General features: G+C 33.6%; 1 protein-coding gene across 2 annotated transcripts; it reads left to right on the top strand.

Moving 5' to 3' along the window:
• The first annotated feature begins 262 nt into the window (after window positions 1–262).
• On the top strand, window positions 263–21248 carry LOC123705532 (cold shock domain-containing protein E1). 2 transcript variants are annotated; one of them, XM_045654359.1, is made up of 16 exons: window positions 263–494; window positions 1138–1656; window positions 2065–2288; window positions 2429–2805; window positions 2983–3190; window positions 3267–3455; window positions 4389–4540; window positions 4627–4759; window positions 4963–5157; window positions 7837–7959; window positions 9760–9938; window positions 12550–12767; window positions 13334–13510; window positions 13854–14025; window positions 14467–14624; window positions 17472–21248. In XM_045654359.1, the coding sequence occupies exons 2-16, from the start codon at window positions 1539–1541 to the stop codon at window positions 17486–17488; spliced, it is 2640 nt and encodes an 879-aa protein (XP_045510315.1). In that variant the 5' UTR covers window positions 263–494; window positions 1138–1538; the 3' UTR covers window positions 17489–21248. The 2 variants fall into 2 exon arrangements, with proteins under 2 accessions (XP_045510315.1, XP_045510316.1); XM_045654360.1 differs by having other exon boundaries at window positions 263–535.
• The last annotated feature ends 15 nt before the right edge of the window (window positions 21249–21263 follow it).

Genomic DNA, 21263 nt, shown 5'->3' with positions numbered 1-21263 from the left:
ATATATTCAATGACAGTTGGCAGGTAGAGAAAGTGTTGCTGTTAAAAAAATAACTATGTATACAGGATCAATAAACAAACATCCGTTTTCTTTTTTACATAATTAGTTTAAATTAATGATCTAAGGTTTAAATGTATACTATAATATTTACGTTATTGGCAGTATATTTAATTTTAAAATATACGTCACATTAAAAAAAATATTTGCTAAAAATAATAATGGCCACATTTAATTTTGATTTTGAACTGTAATGTAACTTGTACTAAGAAAAAATAAACCTAAGATTGGTCTTCGTCATTAGTTTTCAAACAAGAACAAAATTTAAAAAATCGTTTTATTTATTACATCAATAGGCTACAGCAAATCTTATAAGATAAAAGTTTAATAAAATTAGTTGTTACAAAATTAAATTTTGTTTTGTATGGTTAAGTCAAAAGTGCAACTATGTTGACATTCAATATGGCGGTATGTCGTCAGTGCTGTGCTGTATCGTGGTGAGATTAATTAATTTCATGGATTTTGTTTGTATACTTTTGTACGTTTCCAGTAAATTTTGTTATTACATTATAGGTAGAAAGTACATTTATATATTTGTCAGCATATCTCCTTATAGAAGCGATACGAAATTTAGCGTTAGCGGCATTACAATTTCAGAACATAGACCGTCGGCTCGGATTGTCGGGACAGTCGATACCTACCTAGATAGCAATAATAAAATGTAGAACAATATTTCGACGCGACGCTTTGATATAATCCGATTAAAATAGGGATATAATCTCTTAGATATATATAATTTTCTCATAAAAGCGCTATGGAGTTTATGATTTGTGATGGCGGGTATATGTACACGGTTCGATTTTTCAATTAATTGGGGTTGATAATGGTAGTTGGCAAAATTAGAATATTGTGTAATTGAGTTGATTACCTTTACTTGTAAACCTATGAAGGTATAATTAACGTGTTCGTAGTTTAAGAATTTGATTGCATAGGGTTTTTTGAGTTGTAAAAACATCGTAAACTCTGCGAGCGCACGCGTTCGTTAGGAATTCGCACGAATCTTACTCAAAAAATAATGTTTTTAAATTTCGAGTTGGAATATTTTCAGTGTTTCTAATTGTAAATATATTTTTTTTGCAGTTCAACTATAGACCCTAAGTAATTTTGCTGTGAATATAAATAAATTTAGCAATCAAAACTGAACGCAACGGCGAATAACAAAATTAAAAATATAGTTACGGCAATGTATAGCAGAACTCCGATTCAGCAAGCATTGAAGACATCTGAGGATCTAGTGTAGTATATTCCCAAGTAGATTTGTTTGAATTAAGTGTTCTGGTGCATAAATTTGTGAACTTTGTTTTAATGACTCAGTGTTCTAGTGAACACAAGACTTGAAAAATGTGATTTTGATTGACAAATTTGTAAGCACTATTAAAACGTAACACCATACTATTTTCTGTGATATATTGGTTCATAACTGAGATTTGGATTTATATATTATACACATTCATATATAACTACGAAGAAATTGCAAGAGAATGTCAAGCAATCCTCAGTGGAAATTGTTCCAGCCGCCAGATTCACATGTAGCACCCTTGCAGGATATTTTAGATCTCCAGCATTCTAACATGCAATCCAAACAGGGCTACCGCAACGGTAAGTTGTAGAAACTAGTGTTTAATACTGACCATCAGTAGGTTCTGACATTGATTTTTTCTTATATTGATTTATTAAAATAAGTTTGATAAAAATTGTACCAACACTATACCATTAAAGATACTCTATTAACTGTTCAGATAAACTTTGTTTATAAAAATTATTTGATTACTTAACTGGCTCAACAATTGGGCAAAACATTAACTCATTTTATATTCCAACATAAAGTTTTGTATCATTCGGATATACAGAACCATTTTTTGCTTTGTACTGCTACTGAAGGTGGTTATCACATTAGACTCATACTGCAAATTAGTTCAATTATGCTGAGACAATAATAAATGAATGACAGCAAAATTTATCTTTTTAATGTGTTTCCTGAATTACAACAAAATTGTGTATTTGTAGGTACATACAGTAGTGAGTATCCAAGCTCTCCGAGAGATAATTTTAACAATATGAACAAGTCAAGTGGAGGAAATAGATTTTCCTTGGGCAATTATAATTTAGATGCCTGTCCAATGGGTGACTCTGTTGGAGTATACTCATCTAGCTCCACAAATAATCCAACTCAATATGACTCTGTAAACCACCCACCTATTAGAGAGACAGGAATAATTGAAAAATTACTTGTAAGTCCAACACTGAATTTAATTGTATTAATTCAAAATTAAAGCAATTTTGTAATAATTGCATAAACACTTTAAATTTTCAACCATGATTTAAATGTGATAATCCTATAACAGTGGATTCAATTGAATAAAATTTTCAGCATTCCTATGGCTTTATCCAATGTTGTGAGAGGCAGGCTCGCCTGTTTTTCCACTTTAGCCAGTTCAGTGGCAACATTGACCATTTAAAGATTGGTGATCCAGTAGAATTTGAAATGACATACGATCGACGAACTGGTAAACCCATAGCATCCACTGTAACAAAGATTGCTCCAGAAGTAGTGTTGAGTGAAGCTCGTGTGACTGGTATAGTTACTACAGAAGTGAAGGGTGAGGGCTCGGGGGATAACACTGGTAGAATTTCATATGAGAACCGTGGTGAATGTTTTTTCTTGCCATACACAAAGGATGATGTTGAGGGAAATGTCACTCTGCGTACCGGTGACGCTGTTAGCTTTCAGATTGCAACTAACCAAAGGTATTGTTGATATGGTGTTATCATCTGCATTGTACTAGCTATTGTTCTCATTTTTGCATAATATGTTTGCTGCTAATGTGTGTAATACACAACAATAACATCGAATCATACAGCTATTTCATTTATCACCTATTTCTTTACACATTTCATAGAAACTGTACAGTTACGGGTTTTCAGAGGCACGCTTGGTGCTTGTCATGTCCGATTTGAAAATCCTGTGCACCCTGTCAAGTATCACGGCGTTGTGTGTTCCAAAAAAGAAAACTTTGGCTTTATTGAACGCGCTGATGTCGTCAAAGAAATATTTTTCCATTATTCAGAAGCAAAATTGAAAGAGGAATTATCGTTGGGTGATGATGTGGAATTTATAATTCAGACAAGAAATGTAAGTTTTGTTGGTTTTGTTCGTCATTAAAATTTCAAAAATTGATTGTATCATTTATTCATTCAAATTGTTCTAGGGTAAAGAAGTGGCTTGCAATATCACAAAACTTCCCAGTGGCTCAGTTGTGTTTGAAGATATAAATCCGGAAATAATGCGTGGGCAAGTTTTGAAGCCTCTGGAGCGTGGCAATATGGTGCGTGTACCTCAGAATGATCCATTACCTGGAAGGATAAAGTATCGTGCTGCTGATCATTCTGAAGTTGAGGTAAGTTCTAGAAATCAACAATTGTTAACTATATGAAGTTTTTTTGTTACTGTGTTTATTTTGCACCAATTTAGTTTGAAACAATGCCTTAATTTTTCTTTAAATTGTCATGTTAGGATATCATACCCAAGGAAAAAATGAAGACTCTATTTCTAAGATTCCGCTATTCGTCTCTCTGTCTGTCCATCCGTCTCTTACCAAACTACTTCATACATAAGCTGTGATTCTCAGACATTTGGAATTTTCAGAAATGATATATTTCTGCTGGCACTTAAGTAATAAATAATTTAAAATATTCGAAGATAAGCAACGGTTGGTACGGTCAAAAAATGAATGTAGAACCCATTTTATTAGGAATTTCTTCTTATGTATTGTTTTCAAATAAACGATTTTTATTTATTTATTTATTCTATGTACGACTTTGTTTGGATATGTCGCTAATCCGTCTCGCATCTGACCAATTTTTCAATATTTGAAAAATAGGTACCTATTTGGTATAATATGCAATAATTCACAGAAATTACACACTCGCGACATTTTTAATGAAATATGAAGTTCATTTTAAAATATAAGAATTGTTTACAAAAAATCGAATGCTACATCTGAAATTCGATATAGACCGTAATTGTAATGATACCTCACATCTCAAATTCTGTGAAGGTTTGTAGAATGGAATAAGAATATGAATATAAATATTTTATGAATGTGTTGGCTATTTTTAGGCAGGCTTTTTCGACGCCCACAGCTACAACTTAAATATATATTATACTATTTTTGCCTGTTCTAGGAAAGTTTATTGGAAAAGTTCACGTTAAAATTTAATGTAACATGCAACTGCATGACGCAAATTCACGTTCCGAATCGGCCACCTTGTTAATATTGTATGAAAATGTTGTCTTGGTGGTCGATAGTTGCAGGATTTTACTTTTGTAGGTTCCATTCGGTGATAAAGATCAGTGCGGTGAGTTCACTCTGCGTCACGGGGACTGGGTTCAGTTCCAAGTGGCCACGGACAGGCGGGATCAGTTAAAGCGAGCGACCAACATTTCGCTATTGGATGAGTCTTTCAATGTATCTGGCGAAAGGTCAGTGGGGTTATGGTTGAATTAGATGGAATAAAACTTGACTATTATTTTTTTTCGATCATTACAATTTTCTTATTGGATTTTAGACGCGAGCAAGGCATAGTCTGCTCTCTGCGGGAAGGATTCGGTTTCATCCGCTGTGTGGAACGCGACCAGACCATGTTTTTCCATTTCGCTGAAGTCCTCCGCCTTGGTCAAGAATTAAGCGTTGGTGACGAGGTAAAACAACCTGTTAAGATAATGTTTATATTTCAATAAATTTATATCTTTGAATGTATCGTGGATTTATTTTGTAAATTATCGGCCGCCATTATCAGTTCTCTAGAATCAACGCGGATATTTATCATTGTTGGTTAAAATCACCATGTATTCATTTCTTTTTTTTCGTGTCTAACGTATAAAATAAAATATCTGATGTCCAGGTGGAGTTTACCGTGGACCCGGTGACGACGTTCTCGAACATGAACACGCGTCAGTCGGCGATACGCATCAAGCACTTGGCGCCGGGCACGGTGCAGTTCGAGACGCTCGTCGAGAAGGGCGTGCGTGGTGTTGTGACGAAGGAGGCGCAGTCGTACGCGTCATCATCCGCGAGCCCCACCAGGAACGGCACCGGGGTAAGTTCTAGAAGGTTCCAGATTGTGTTCGAGACGCTCTACGCTGACGCTGACCGCTGAGGAATAATGCAACTTTCCACTAGTGAAGGAGTTTCATTTTCCTTATTTCCTATGTCTTATAACCGCACATAATCTATGAAAATAAGATTTTTACTTCTGACGTGATTCGACATAAATTGGGGATGTTATCATACTCGATCTAAAGAGATTTATTTCTTTCTTTATGATAGAAATATATCTCTTCTAAATTGCAATAAAGAAAAACAAAATCTAAAGCTCCTTTTATTGGACTTAAATCTGTTGAGAAAATTGTTTTTTTATAAAAGATTTTTCCGTTTATTCCTTATTTCTTCAGTGGGTTTTGTTTTACAAAAACAATGGCCAAAGTTTCGTCAAAACATAATTTTGAGGTCTCTCGTTAATTCTAAGCTTTCTTTTCGTAAAAGCCATTATGAACCAGCTTTCTTTATATAAAGTTTATAAAAAGATTGCGGCAGCCATGTTTACGAGAATGAAAAAATATTATTTACCGTTATTATACCTTGAGTAAAAATAATTCATTTCAGCGAGAGCGAGGGTGAATTCTGGGAAATGTACCGAGACAATTTTCTCTATCGAGTTAGTGCAACCGGAAACTAATTTCCTCTTTCATATAAACTTAGAACTGAATTATCACTCAGTATAATAGGATGTTGTGGGATGCAATATTTCGGTAGTATTTTGTTATTATTGGCTGTATAATTTTTGTTACTTATTTTCGCTTCCATTCCAACCCTCTATTTACTTCCAAGTCACATAGCTGACATTTTCAGTAAAGTTCAGGGTTCAGATTAATTAAAAGTTTTTCATAAACAATTTTTTGTATCATCTCGCTAACTGAGCACACGTACGAAAGTTTCCGTTATTAAATTGTTCGCATTTTTATTTTATTTTTTACACGAGTTACATTTTTTATATTTTTATTGACTAAACGTGGATCATTTTCGGTCCTTTCAAAAAAATTTTCCAACCTTCATTTACTTATCCATACTTAATATTATAAATGCGAAACTCTGTCTGTCTGTTACTCAATCACGCCTAAACTACTGAACCAATTTGCATGAAATTTGGTATGGAGATATTTTGATACCCGAGAAAAGACATAGGCTATCTTTTATTGCGAAATATGTACCACGGGCGAAGCCGGGGCGGTCCACTAGTAGATAATAAAAAGTTTCAAATATAAAAGCTTTGTTGTAGTGCAACCGCTATCGTTTAAATTGCTTTGTTTGATAAATAAAAAATTTAATACTTTTTACACTTTCAAACAGTATTTCACACTAGACTCTATATATAGAAAAATCAGTATGAGATATTGCAATTATATACAAAATGACTTAATCTTCTTTATCCGTCGTTTGATCCTATGACACGAGACACAATAGCTAATAGCTTCAAATGTTGTTACTATTTTCGTCATAACTAGCGTAGTAGAAACATAATTTAGACCTTTGTATATTTGAACAGAAAATTGCGCAATAACACATCGTATATTTAAATTTCAACACTCTAATATATTATATTGAATAACAGCAGATTGAAAAAATGTAGGGCGGGCATTGCCAAGGTCGTATCTAAGCGAGAAAATTGAGAGAGGGTCAGATCAATTCGCCGCCTATTTTAAAATAGGATCAGTGCATAACGGTTCGATTTATTGATAAACAGCGATACAATTTTAACTTTTGTTTATAAAATAAACATTGCAATATGCAAAGTTGACGATTTGAATTCATGATTTCAGAAAATATGAATAAAAACCTTACGTTAAAATCATTGTGTTATTTATAAAGTTTCAACTCTTCATATGACTTATAGATGTGTACACGAGTAGGCTGTCCTCGCTCTAATATAATTCTCACAGGATTATATATTCGCATCTCGTCCCGACACAATAGCTAACTCCGTGCTGAGTGATAACAACAGTTTGCAATTTTCAATACACTGTAGCGTCTAAACGGATGCGCGATTGTGCAAGCTATCTAACCTTGTATATACTATATGTATACAGTGTATATACTTGTATATACCAGTATACATGTATTCCGTTTGGATGAAACACTAATTGTTCTCTGAATAAAACATAATTGCTTATCAATTATTATCAACGGCGTACGATAGAAATGTTGTCTTATATAGTTTATTTATAGATTCGCAATGTTCACTTGTATATTGATTAATAAAATTAATGCTGTTTATAGAGGATCTCTTTGCTTGGTTTTATTTACGATGTCATTTTAAATATTTATTAAAGGGATACTTCGGCGACTGTCTTTCTTTGTCTGCCTTTGGTGTGAATTACGAAGATTATTATTTATCAAATATAAGAAATATTCATGACAGCTCTATACTCTCAGTAACTGAATTGTTATTCAGATATTAATTGAGCAACTGATGTTTTTGCACTTGATAAGATTTACTATTCTGCAAAATCCGAACAAGGTTACAATATAACCGATTGGACACTATTTGTATTAGTAATTTAGATTTATCGTTTTTTAAATGCATTTACTACGAATATAATTTTGTTCTATAAACATAATGATGATGACTGATGTTGAAACATGATGTATATTTCTATTTGAATGAAAACTATACTGCGTGTTTAAATTAAAATTACTTAGATAAGTGTTGTTTGTGCAGGAAACTGGGATCATAACATGCCAGATCAACAATGCCAAGAAGAACATACCATTCTCGGCTAAGAAGTGCGAGTCGAAAATGCTGCCGCGCGTCGGCGACAAAGTTACATTTGACATTTATCAGGTAATGGTTATTCCTGGGAAGCTATAATAAGGGAAGGCGTGGGCGACCCCGGCAAATTAAATTAACTTTGTTTATTATAAGAACTAGAAAGGATGTCGAAACAATGAAAGCAAAGATAGTAAGTACAACAATGCAATCAAAGTTCAGACAGGTGCCGACTCGTATAACTTTTTAATTTAAACCTCTTTTCGTTCGATTCAGAGCGTAGTTCTTAATAAATTGGAAGCCTGTTTGCTCGCGATGTTTGAAAAGAAAATTATACAAATTGTAAACCATTCCAAGAAATGTAAAAGCGAAGCTCAATAAATGTATTTTTCAGTACTAAATTCAATGCTTTTCAAAGTTACTTGGCCCGAAGCTAACACTTTGTTTGCAAAATCTGAGTTTGTTATTTTCTTCTTTGTGTATTCATTCTTCAGTCGTATTCTTTTTCTAGTTGCCTTTATAATTCATATTTTCTTTTAAACCTGATTTATTTTAAATGATGTATAATTGATTAAACGTGTGTGTAAGAATAACCAAGAAGTCTTATAATGACAGGGAGGAAAGCCAATCATGATATGTATAATTACTTTTGCTACCTGATCTTTATCTCGTTGCTATGTGATTGTTGAATTGCATTATGAAAAAAAAAAAATGAAATCACTATATGAATAAGTTACTTCGTCAAAATGATTTATTTTGAATTGAAATATTTAAAAGTCGTCATTTTCACATACAAATAGACTGAATAGTTCAGGATCCATCGCCCATTTTTGCAAGTGATTACTATCAAGCTAATTTTCCGTGAGTTGCTTTATCTTGATGAGACGCCTTGTAATTTCGTGTACGAAACTCTCGATTGTGATAGCTAACAGAAGTAACAAGGACACAATTTTTTGATTTGATCGTTCTCAAATATTTATTACTACCTGAATTTTTTTTGTTCAATCTCAAGATAATTATCTAAATTATTCGAAAAATATTTGTCCTACAAAATCTATAGTTTCATCAATGAGTCCCCTCTTTCCAATGTGTATCGATAACGAGGTCATCATAAATGATTACTAACCAGCAGATTTTTTTGTTTTCACTTAGTTAATATTTATATAATTCAACAGACATATTGTCCTACAAATTGCGTAATAAATATTTGAGAACCATCAAATCAAAAAATTTTATCCTTGTTACCTCTGTTAGCTACCACAATCGAGAGTTTCGTACACGAAATTATTGGGCGTCTCATCAAAACAAAGCTACTCACGGAAAATTAGCTCGATAGTAATCACTTGCAAAAATGGGCGATGGATCCTGAACTAGAATTGAAAGGAAATGGCAATTTGGTCTTGCACGAACGTGTCATACAAAGCATAATCTCGTTTGATTATTCCGTTAACTGGACAAAGCACGAACAAAGTATGTGCCTCGTCGGGTTAGGGTAGCAAGGACTAAGAATTGAATAATAGTGGATGCACCATGCACACAATGTTCAATTGTCACTTTAGACTGTTTTAACTGCAAGATTATTTACCTTTATCCCTGGTAGCTTCTTTGAAACTTATAAAAACGCAATTAACGCAATTGTATTGTAAAATATTTATTTTTTTACACAACACGATATTAATTAAAGAAATTAAAATTCACAATGATTATAGAAGTTTGCTTCTTATAATATAATCGATGTCCATTGCGGTCAAATCCGATTGGGAACCTTATTTTGTTTCTTCTTTTTTATATAACTTTTGCCCATTGCAGCCTAAGAGGACTAAAGATCTTTTTTCTTTTTTTTTTTTGTTTCAACATAACGTTTGCTTATTGCAGTCAAAGAGGACCAAAGATCTGTTGGCCATGGCCGTGCAAGTGCAGCACAGCCTGACGAACGGCAGCTCGTCGAACGGCAACGCGCGGCCGATCATGCAAGGGTTCATAGCGGCGCTGAAGGACGGCTTCGGATTTATAGAGACCTCCGACCATACTAAGGAAGTTTTCTTCCATTTTAGGTGAGAATTTCTTTGATACTCTTAATTTGTCTTCTTTTCATTTTGGGTGAGATTGTTTACCATAGATTGTGACACTTTAATAGCGTAAATAAGTCTTGTTCGATAAATAAATGGTAGAATCTGTATGCATAATGGTAATTAGTAATTACATACTGCTATTGGCTCAATTATGTCTAGTTCTTTAGAAATTATACAGCTAGAAAATATAGATTATTTCCTGTGCTATTTCTCTGTGCAAAGCTTTTTGTTTTTTATTTATTTTTTTGTTTAATTCTAGTGTGCCCTGCTATGTATACTCATTTTATTTGCAATGCTATTGTATTCATGTATGTACTACATGTGCTATATCCTGCAGTAGATTTACCAAAAAGTTACCTATGAAATTCTATTATCTGTCTTACCTTTTCACCCTTCATCCGCTGAACCGATTTTTCTGAAGTTTAGAACATAGATAAACTGAACCTTGGAAAAATTTTACTAATAATGCAAAACTTGATGCAAGTATAAAAGAAGATGGAAATATTTAATGCTATCACGCGATCACTGTATGCGAGCGAAACCGTGGGCAGAAGTTAGTAGAAAGCTAGTTACTAAAGAGCTTAATTATGATATGTTCAATGATATGCAATACATTTATAGTGATAAAAATTGATTGCTGCTGCGCGATGTTATATCTCATACGAATAAATATTATCATCAATTGATAAGAGAGAGAAAAAGGTGATATGCAATATGACTGGACTCTACTGGACTGACTGGTGTTAATTGGACTTTTTAGATTTTTATGATATTTGTGTTTTTACTAAAAATGATTGAAAAAACTACTGAACTGATTTTCCATATTTGTTCTAGTACAGCATGGCAACCAATATACACGTTTTAACGATATTGATATTGGAAGTAATTCTTCGTAAGTAAAACTTCGAACTTTCTAAGAATCATTAACTATTCAACCGAATTATAATAAAACCGAAATAAAATATCCTTGTACAGATAAATTACTCATTGAGCACAAATTTGTTTTATGAAAGGAAAAGACATTTGCATTAACTGCGATTGTTTAGAATTGAATTATAATTTTCTGTATATTTTTCGTAAGAACTGAAGTGTATACAAATAATTTATTTTTATTAAGCAGCGAACGAATAATATTGTATGATTATGGTTTGAAAATAGATTGGACGATTCATACGTCGCCATGAATTTGAATACGTGTAGTTACGGCAAATATGTTCGAAATGAAGTATTTTATAAAGAGGATACCCACGTAATTGGCGTATTATAAACGAGACATCTATTATATTTCACCTTGGGAATATAATATTGAAGATGACAAAAGTCGAACCTATTTTTATATGAATGTAGGTGTTTTTTTTACCATTATTAATGAAAATTGGAGTACAAAATTGGACGGGATTACATATTTTTATGTTGTGTGGAATTGAAGGTTGTTATGTTTTTAGGTCATGTACTGGTGTTTTATTTTGTATCTTTCGTGAATAATTTTTTTCCTAAAGAACGCAGATTTTGTGTAAAATTTTGATTTTTATGTAAATCCCGTAATAAATATAATAGTGAAATTCGGAATGGGATACCGAAGTCAGATCGACGACGAAATTGGCTTTCTTTAATATTCCTATTGCATGCTAACAAAAAAGAAAAAAAAAGTCTCCTTTTAAAAGGGATTATATTGAATATCTATTTATGAAGTGTTGAAAGTAATCTAATGCTTTGTACTGTGTCAGTACTATATTTACATACCTAAAGTGATTGAGATTTGCAAGCGTTTGTCGTATCTCAGTAATTGAATAACAAAAACATATTCCAGTCACTATTGTACTGAGCTTGCAAGAGATCCTAATATAACACTATGCTGATAAGTATGTTTTTAATATATTCCGTGTTAAAGATTGTTCTATGAACTTGGTTTCATTCTATACAATAAAAGTATTTCAACAAGGTGCTTTATATGCAATAAAACACTTGCTAATCAAATATTTTGTATATTGAGACATTAGTTGTTATTGTAAACAATAACATTTAAAAATATAATAAACGCACTACGAATTTTTGATTTTAATGATGAAATGTCCCTCGTTCAATCTTTCCATATAATTTTAAGATTAAAAGTAAAACACTGGCTATAACGCCTTTTGTTTTTTTTTTTTAATTTGCGATTTAATTTATTTGCGATGATGTGACATTAAAAAAATACCTGAAAATAAAACCTTTAGTAGGGCCTTGTGGGCGGGGCTGGCGTTCATTTTATATTTGAAGATGCTCATGTGTCCACCTTTGTTGAGAGAAAAGTTATACAATCACGTACATAAAATTATACATTGCTTGCAATGTACAGACACTACTGCAAGTCTCGATGGTGCAGAGCCATTGCTTTTGCCGTTTTGCGGCTGTCATGATCACGATCTAAGCGTGTGTAGTTAGTTTGTGTGGATAATTCGTGAAAAAGTAGCACGCATTCCAGCTATTTTCTTCCTGAGCTGTTTTAATTTTCGCCGTGCGTGTAGTCATGAGTCCTAGTGGCGTTGATTACGAAAAAAAAAAGTCTTTCAATGTAGTAAGTGTCGCTCATAACCACATAATCTCATTTCAGCAACCTCGAGCGCAGCCCGGACGGTCTTGAGCTCGGCACCGAGGTGGAGTACTCGCTGGGGCGCGTGAACGGTTCGGGCGGCGGGTGCGCGAGCGCGGAGTTCGTGCGCGTGCTGCCGCGCGGCACCGTCGCGGTGGCCAAGCCGCAGGAACCCACGCTCAACGGCACCGTGACCCGCACTTTACGCGCGCTCAACCCGGACCAGGCGCACTATTCCGGTTAGTGATTATTTATTTATTTATTTTTATATACTTTATTGCTTTTAAATATAACAAAACAAGAAATACAAACTCTTAAATATAACTTACACTAAGTACAATTGGCGGTCTTATCGCTTAGAGTGATTTCTTCCAGACAACCTTTGGTACAAAGTTGGTTTAGAATTATAATGTTTCATTCGCGGCTTCTCCCGCGTTATTAAAGACAAATTCGCATAATTCCCGTTCCTGTGGTATTTTCAGGATAAAACCTATGTGTGTGTGTTGTCATTGTAATCAGCTCCGTAATATTTGCGTGGAAGAGTAACATAATTATTACATACTCATGAAATTTTGCATTTATAATATTATTATGATAATCTGATCAACAAAATAATTCATATCAAAATATCAATATTACATTTCTATTGACTAATGGAAAAAATACAGTATCATCTTATTTGCTAAGTTTGTAAGTTATTTTATTTTTAATAAAAATACAGCACTCAAAATATTAATATACGGTCGAATTGAGAACTTCCTCCTTTTTTGAAGTCGGTTAAAAAAAATCTCTTATTCATAACCAGGACTGATCCAAATCGAAAATGGCACCTCGTACGAATTCGGCATCATGGGACTCGCGTGCAAGCGTGAGATCCTGCAAGTCGGCGACCCGGTGACATTCCAAGCGGACACGGAGGGGCGCGCCACCAACATTGTGCCCGTTAGGAAGAAACGGAGGGCCATCGTTGATGCTATTAAAGGTAATATACAACTCTGGTATGTTATCGGTTATGTCAAGATTGATTCAAATGAAACATGCAAAAACATTAATAAAATGTTGAAGATTGACAGGAAAGTTTCTGGTATCATGTACATTAAATCTAGGGAAATTGAAATTTAGATTTTATAAAGTCATACATTTTTTTTAATAAATAAAAATAGTATACGTTCAATTTTTACTACTTGTAAATTAATAATGTTTTTTTTTTATCTAATGATTCTATAAAAATATCTACATGTCCCGAATCAATCCTAATCTTTTCTATCATTAGTTTCCAGATGTTACTTTTGTGTATAATATAATTGATCTGTAATCTCTTACAGGTGGTTTCGGCTTCCTGTCGGTGGAGGGCGAGGACAACAGGCGGCTGTTCTTCCACATGTCGGAGGTGCGCGGCAACCACGCGGACCTGCAGCCCGGCGACTCCGTCGAGTTCGTCATGCTGACGAACCCGCGCAACGGCAAGTCGTCGGCGTGCAACGTCGTTAAGATCGGGTGAGTGCCGTCTTAGCTTAACCTTCCCTATTGTCAATTAAAAAAAAGGCAGGGTTGAATGAGCGTTGAGATGAACGTTGAATGTTGGATAGTGTTTTCGTTTAGTACTTTAGTGGCAGAAGAAAATCGTAACTCGACACGTATTATAAATATCACGATTATGTTTGTGATACTTTTACGCTATGATTTCAATTCAATTTAGTATGAAAATAGTTGAAAAACTCTTGTGTTAACATAGGGAGTAGATTGGCCGTAATAAATAAATGTGGATGTACTTAGTCTGTAGTACAACGCAATATTGTTTGAGTTTGTTGTAAAAGGATGATGTTGTCTCAAAAATTGACAATATTGAATCAATCTTTGTTAGATAGAATAACTTGTTGATAAATGCACATTATATTGAACGTATTGGAAGGATGAATGTAATCCGTGTGTACACAGGAGCAAGGGCGCAATAACAAAAGCGCGGCCGGAGCGGCTGCTCGCGCGGCTGCGCACCATATCGCTGGAGGACGCCGCGGCGCCGCGCGTCATCGTGCTGCGGACGCCGCGCGGGCCCGACGGCACGCGCGGCTTCCGCCCGCGCCGCCCGGTGCACGGTGCGTACATACATACACACACACACACATGCATTTATTGAAGTTATACTTCTTTTGGCGCGATGGAGAAAAATGATGAGAGTGAATTTTTACGATGCGCGCGCACACCGACACCTAAATTTAACAGCATGAAGTTAGTTCTAGGTAATATGAAAATTGATAACTATGTTCAAGTTGTATATTCTAGTATTTTTTTCCATACGCCAAAGAAGTATAACTTCTAACGCGTGTACACACACTCTTTTTTATTTATTTTATACAGAATTCATTCATTGTACAGTACGATTCAAACTAAATGGCAGCTCGGAGCATCGTACGATCCGACGCGCAGAAAACAATTTTAGTTATTATAGTAGAGCCATTTTAATAGGCAACATTTGACAGTTCAACAAAATTCAACAACGTAACCTAGTAACGACGACATAGAATAACATGATATTTCGTTTTGTTAGAACTGCACATTTGCTTAACTTTTTTCAATTACGATTACATATTTATAATAATAATGACCGATACAAGAAATTTTAAGATTTCATTTTACTGATAAGCCATACTAAACATAATAAACAATTTCTGAATTGAAGAACTGACGTCGCTACAATTTTGCGTCAATAAACCTTTTTTCTTTTTAAATACCAGAGACGTTACTCTAAAAATCGAAATCTGACATCTAGAATCGAATGCATTGATTACTTGTGAATAAAAATCACCATAAATTAATAAATTCGATTGACAAATGTTACAAATCCGTATCGATTAATTCACTTTAATCGATGTTTTTAAGCAGGTTACCTCTCTTCGAAGATAAAATTGATAGACGTCAAATGTTGCCTATTAAAATGGCTCGACTATAGCGGGACGTTAAGGGGCCTGTGGGCACCCGCACTAACTTCCGAACCGCCATTAAGTTTGAATCTATACTTACAGTTAAATCAAAACATACATTGAATTTAATAACCATACATAAAAACAGAACAGATATACATATATACTTTTAACTATCCAAGGATTCATTCTTCCAAGTAACTATTACGAAGGATTACGAAAGTATTTGTTCCACTAGCAAATATATAAATGTCATCATCGATTCAGCAAGTGAAGGGGTGGTGTCGGCCGCCTGCGTTCCCACACAAGCCTGGGTGAATAGCAGCCAGGGGCAAACCATACATACATAATATACGCACACACACAAACATACACATTACACTCTATGTGAAATAAGAGGAAAAGCTATTGCTGTCGGTCCCTCCGTGAAGCAAAATCTCACGGCCATTCCACGGTGAAATAAGATAAAGGGAGAATGGGTTTTAGTCAGTATGATGAATGGTTGAGCCTAACATACAGGTAGCAGATAATAGGGTATCATTTAAGCTATCACCAATTTAATTAGTTTTGTGTTTCTTAAATAATAAGGTTTGTCCTCAAAATAGTAGATCTGTCACCAAAATGTAGTCACCAAACAATGCAAAATCAGTTCCACAATAAATCACCTAAAATACTGAGATATAAGGTCTAGTACCAAATAAATGTTTTTGTGTGTATTATAATAGGTGTATCCTAATAAGTATTTAAGCAAACTAATTTAAATAGATCACCAATAAATCATATTATGTTACTAAAAGTTAAAATAATCAATATTTATTCTTAAAAATAATAACCACTGTATAATCAGCTCTGGTTTAATAGCTTGCTAATGGTTAGCATAATTTTAGATAAAACACTTAATTAAAGTTAAAATAATCAATATTTATTGTTAAAAAACAATAATCACTGAATAATCAGCGCTGGTTTGGATTTCGAAGGGCGCCCCCTTTTTCTTTTCTGGCCGATAAGCACATTTTTTGCTTCGGGTGGGGGGTTGACCAGCTTTATATGGCCAGCGTATGGCTAAACCAAGAAGCTTATATCTAATACACTGGAGATTGCACTATGAACGTTGACTTGTCACGGGAAGGTATGACCTTGAATAACGCCTGGTTGTTTTTGTCCCTTTCACACCTAACTTGGCAAGTTGGTGTGAAAGGGATGAAGGAACATGCAGGCGTCATTCAAGGTCATACTTTCCCGTGACAAGTCAACGTTCATAGTGCAATCTCCAGTGTATTAGATATAAGCTTCTTGGGCTAAACCGATAATATGTTTGCACATGTCAATTTTTAAAGCGCGCCAATTTGTCTCCGCCCCTTTGATAATTTTTTCATTAAAATTATAAATTGATTGATAACGAATACTATTAATTTATATTCTGAACGAAATGAAATGTTACTACTGTATTGGTGACAAAATATCAAATAAAAAGGAGTCACAGTCAGGGATCGATAATCGATTTATTTGGTGACAGATCTACCATTCTGAGCACAGATCCATTATTTATGTAACAAAACTGTTATTATAAGAACGAAGTTTATATTTATGTAATGCAATATAATTTTATTGGTTATCGATCTCTTATTTTACACATATATTAACATTAATTTGATAATTCATACCTGGGAACAATTTTTGTTTATCTGAGAACGAAAATATTTCGTGGTGATAGATCTATTTATTTTAGGTGATACAACTTGATGACAAATATAAATTTTGGTGATAGAAAATATAGTTCCCCAGATAATATAGTCCTGAGAATACTTAAAGTATTTTATGCACTCTATAATATTAAAAAAAAAAACATACATTATTACAAACTACACATATTCCCACACACGCAAGCACGCACACGCAAACATCAAAACGAGAACGTCGATTTTAGAATAGTGTTTTTTTTTTATATTAACAATAATGATCTACAACTTTGTTTCTTATTATAATGCATACCATATTAATCTGTTTTCTCTAATTTTCCAGAACAACTAGCCGAGTGAGAACCACAGCAAGGCCTGAAAAAATACAGCTATTATACTGCTATGTATGTAGGTAAAAGGCATTCTAGATTCGTTTCAAATTCAAGTTATATGTAAACTCTTGCAACCTTGGCACTCTCCGGGCCCCCCATAACACTTGGCGTTGTTAACTTTCATAGTATTCTGTAAGTTTATATATAGGTAATGTTCAATTTTCGGAAAAATGAAAACATCAAACCAATTGTGTAGTCGTAGTGTTGTTCAACACGTGTTTTCAATTGTAACGTAGTGTTTATGGGTGTTAGTGATGTAATTACAAACATTATACGTGCCGGTCGAGTATGTGTCGGTGCTGGCGATTATTAAATGTATTTCAGACTTGTCTTCTAATGATCAAAGTAATATAATTTATATGTGTCGAGATAAGTATTGAAATTTAAGAGAGTGCCAATCGTTGTACAGTTTATCACTGTCATTGTATTGTATTAATGAGAGACTGACTGATTCTCTTTTCTTTAGCAGCATTTAGATTTTTTTTTTTGTTATATTTACTAATTTTAGGAGACTATTCCGTACACGTATCACAGTAAAGAACGAACAATCGAAGCATCACTGATCATAGTAGCTTAGATATGAGCGTCGAACATATCAATTGATTATCGAATTATTATTTCTTATATTCTTGTTTTGTCATGTGGTTTGTAAAGAGGTTCTTTTTCGCGACGAAACGTTGTTCAAAATTCCAGATTTACATCCGCCCCGCTAAATATGCTTGCCAAGTTCAGTGTTAGGTGACACATAGCAAATGAAGATGGTTTTTCTATTTTTTTTTTTTTTTATTTACATCAGATAATAATGTACAAATTCGAGTGTTACTATGTTAAGGATCTCATTTGGTGTGGCGATTTGAGCCTGCGTCCGAATTCTGCATCAATAAAAACAACCTATCATTCTTCATAATAAACTTGTAAATATCATAATATTATAGACACGTAGGTATACTTGTAAAGTGTATAAAGTATTTATTCCTGTTCCAGACGTTTGCTTTGTTTATTAACATTCATCGTTATTTGTTTTTGCTAATATATCATATCAATGAATTATCGGCTTCCACGAGCGCGTATATCGCGGCGATACGTTATATGTGTTGTATATCGTTTTATTTATATACTTCATAAAGCTCGTTTTAAACGTTAAGATGCGACTGATCTAGAATCTAGATAAATTATACGATTTGTGCTAGAGATGAAAATACCGGGTTTTGCACATATCTTTTTGGTTAAGTGATTTGATTAATTAATTATTTATTAAGCATATAGGTCTAATTTTTTACATTTATTTATGTATAAACCTGTCTTCGAATGAATTGTACATTTAATATTGCCGTAGGAACCTCGATTAGGAACGAGCTGATCGCCGCGATAAACTTTTCTTGTTGATGCCTTAGACCCGTTCCGCCCTACCAAAATTAATATAAAAATATTGAATTATTTGATGAAGTTTATTTGTTCAACAATGCTTTATGCTCGCTGAAAACATACCAAGCTGCATTTAAATTAAAAACAATGCAATGTAAATGAAAATACAAATAAGAGAAGCAATAAAATTTCTGTAGTGCGGAAGGGGTCTCAAAATAATATGTTAATTAATTATTCCATATTATCGGCTAATGTTTTCTTACGTTTGTTATAAAACTTTTGATAGATCTCTTTATTTGAAAAAAAAAAGCTGTGATTAAATTGAAAATTTCATGTGCAATAATCGATGGAATATTTGTCCTCAGGGCGCACCTAGTCTTAGTGTTAAAGCCTTCATCTGATATGTGTCTCCGAGTACCGAGCGGCGGTTAACTAAATGTTATATTTAGCGATTTAAACGATTGGATTTAAGCATTTATAAATAATGCTAATGTACTGGAATGTACCAAAGACTGAAGATGTTATTTATTGCGACGCCCCGTCGGCGGTAGCGTTATGTTCACAAGGTATATGTCACATTGCCTCAAACCGCCCTTATAATCCGAACACTTCCCCGAAACTTTATATAATTTTACGCTCTTACTAAAATATAATGAAGCTGTAAACATTAATAAAAAGATGGAGTCGCCAATAAATTGCAATAAAATATACATAATCACTTTCTTCACTTAGTTATTAATGTGATAAAATCTATAGATTTGACTGAAGTGTATGAAAGCAATATAAAATGTGTTCGCACTCGATTTAGAATATAAAATCGACGAATAAGACTCGCACGGTCCCAATTCCCACAATATACTTACTTCCAGTCAATAAATTGGGGTATTTTTAGACAATAAAACTGTCACTAATTCAAATAATACAAACAATAATTAGGCGAGTCAAAAAAAATCAACAAGTAATAATAGCTTGTTTCGTCGGCATAGAACAACGAATTTGCAATAAAGTGATAGACTTTGTCAGTGAGAAAATAAAATGTAATTGTAATAACTCCCCTTTTAATGATTACTATAGGATTGTGCTTTGTATGTGTTTAAATTGTGTAAACATGTATGCGTTAAGATTGTTTAAAATATACAACACTGTGCCTTGCTTTAAATTCTATTTCTGGCAAATAATGTTCAACAGTTAGTGAGAGGCTAATTAACTTGAATAACACCAATTTAACCTAAATAAAAATTTTAAGACTAAAATTGATTGAAATTGATTAATTAATTAATTAAAATGGACTACGTCCAAGCAATAATCAAGTGACGGCGACTTGATATTCCCATTCGCGCTTCAATTTTGGAGAAGCGAATGTAATTAATTCCAAAGATATAAATAGGAATTTTGAACAAACGTGCGCAATTCGCAATGTAAGCTGCATATTATATCATTTGCTATATATTCGTTTATATCTATAGGCCTGTATAACCACTAATAGTTATAATGGAAATGGATAAATAATATTCGATGTTGTAGTGTATTGAGCCCCGGATCGATTCGGGTTTAGGTATTATTATGTACTAGTCTTACATTAACCACACTTTCAGGCGGAATTTCAATGCAGATGAAGTTGAATCATTTGTATAGATCTGATAGTTGCGTCACACCACTAAGGTTGGTCTTGTTTTGCTTGTATTCTACGTGTAACTTGCTTTGATATATCGATGGGTCTTCGTGTATATCCATAACTAGCTGTCGGCCTTCCGTAGTGTGACGTGTCTCTTCCGTAAATTTCGATAACTGTAATTGTTGAAAAATTAATGTATTCAAAGTGAAAATAATATTAAGTGCGTTTCCTCAACTCTTGACAAAGTATGAATTTGGCGAGCCACTTCTTTACATATTATTACAGTGCCTAAAAGAACCTCTGAATTATAATAAAATACCAAATGGTAATGTGTGGTGATGAGCCTTTCTGAATTACAAATTTTCGATTCAAATGTTTATTTTTCTTTCAAGTAATTTCTAATAAATTATAAGTATCAATGCCAAATGTTTATAAACTGTATACAACTTGATACTTGTGATTAAATTAATTCAGTACAATTTCTACGATCGTGATCATAACATAATATTTTTATCATGGAGTCATGTTCATTTGTACCTTATATACGTACTGAAAATTTTCTAAATGGTTAGGTTATATATTATATCAGCTTCAGAACTACATTATGTTAAATGACGCAGAAGTTTTTAAGCAGGAGGACCCGCGTTGTAATGCATGTCGTGTCATAATTATAGCTCTACAAGTCATGCAATAAAGTACACTAAACATATATATTATATATACTAATAAAGATTGTGATTATACCACGTACAACACTTTTATT

The sequence above is a fragment of the Colias croceus genome, chromosome Z (genome assembly GCF_905220415.1).
Source record: "Colias croceus chromosome Z, ilColCroc2.1".
In the NCBI taxonomy this organism is placed as follows: Eukaryota; Metazoa; Arthropoda; class Insecta; order Lepidoptera; family Pieridae; genus Colias; species Colias croceus.
This window is presented reverse-complemented; position numbering and strand designations above follow the sequence as displayed.

Coding starts and splice junctions, on each gene's coding strand:
- LOC123705532 (XM_045654359.1), top strand. CDS start 1,539: ATGTCAAGCAATCCTCAGTGGAAATTGTTCCAGCCGCCAGATTCACAT. Junction 2,289..2,428: donor GAATAATTGAAAAATTACTT/GTAAGTCCAACA, acceptor TAAAATTTTCAG/CATTCCTATGGCTTTATCCA. Junction 4,541..4,626: donor TTCAATGTATCTGGCGAAAG/GTCAGTGGGGTT, acceptor ATTGGATTTTAG/ACGCGAGCAAGGCATAGTCT.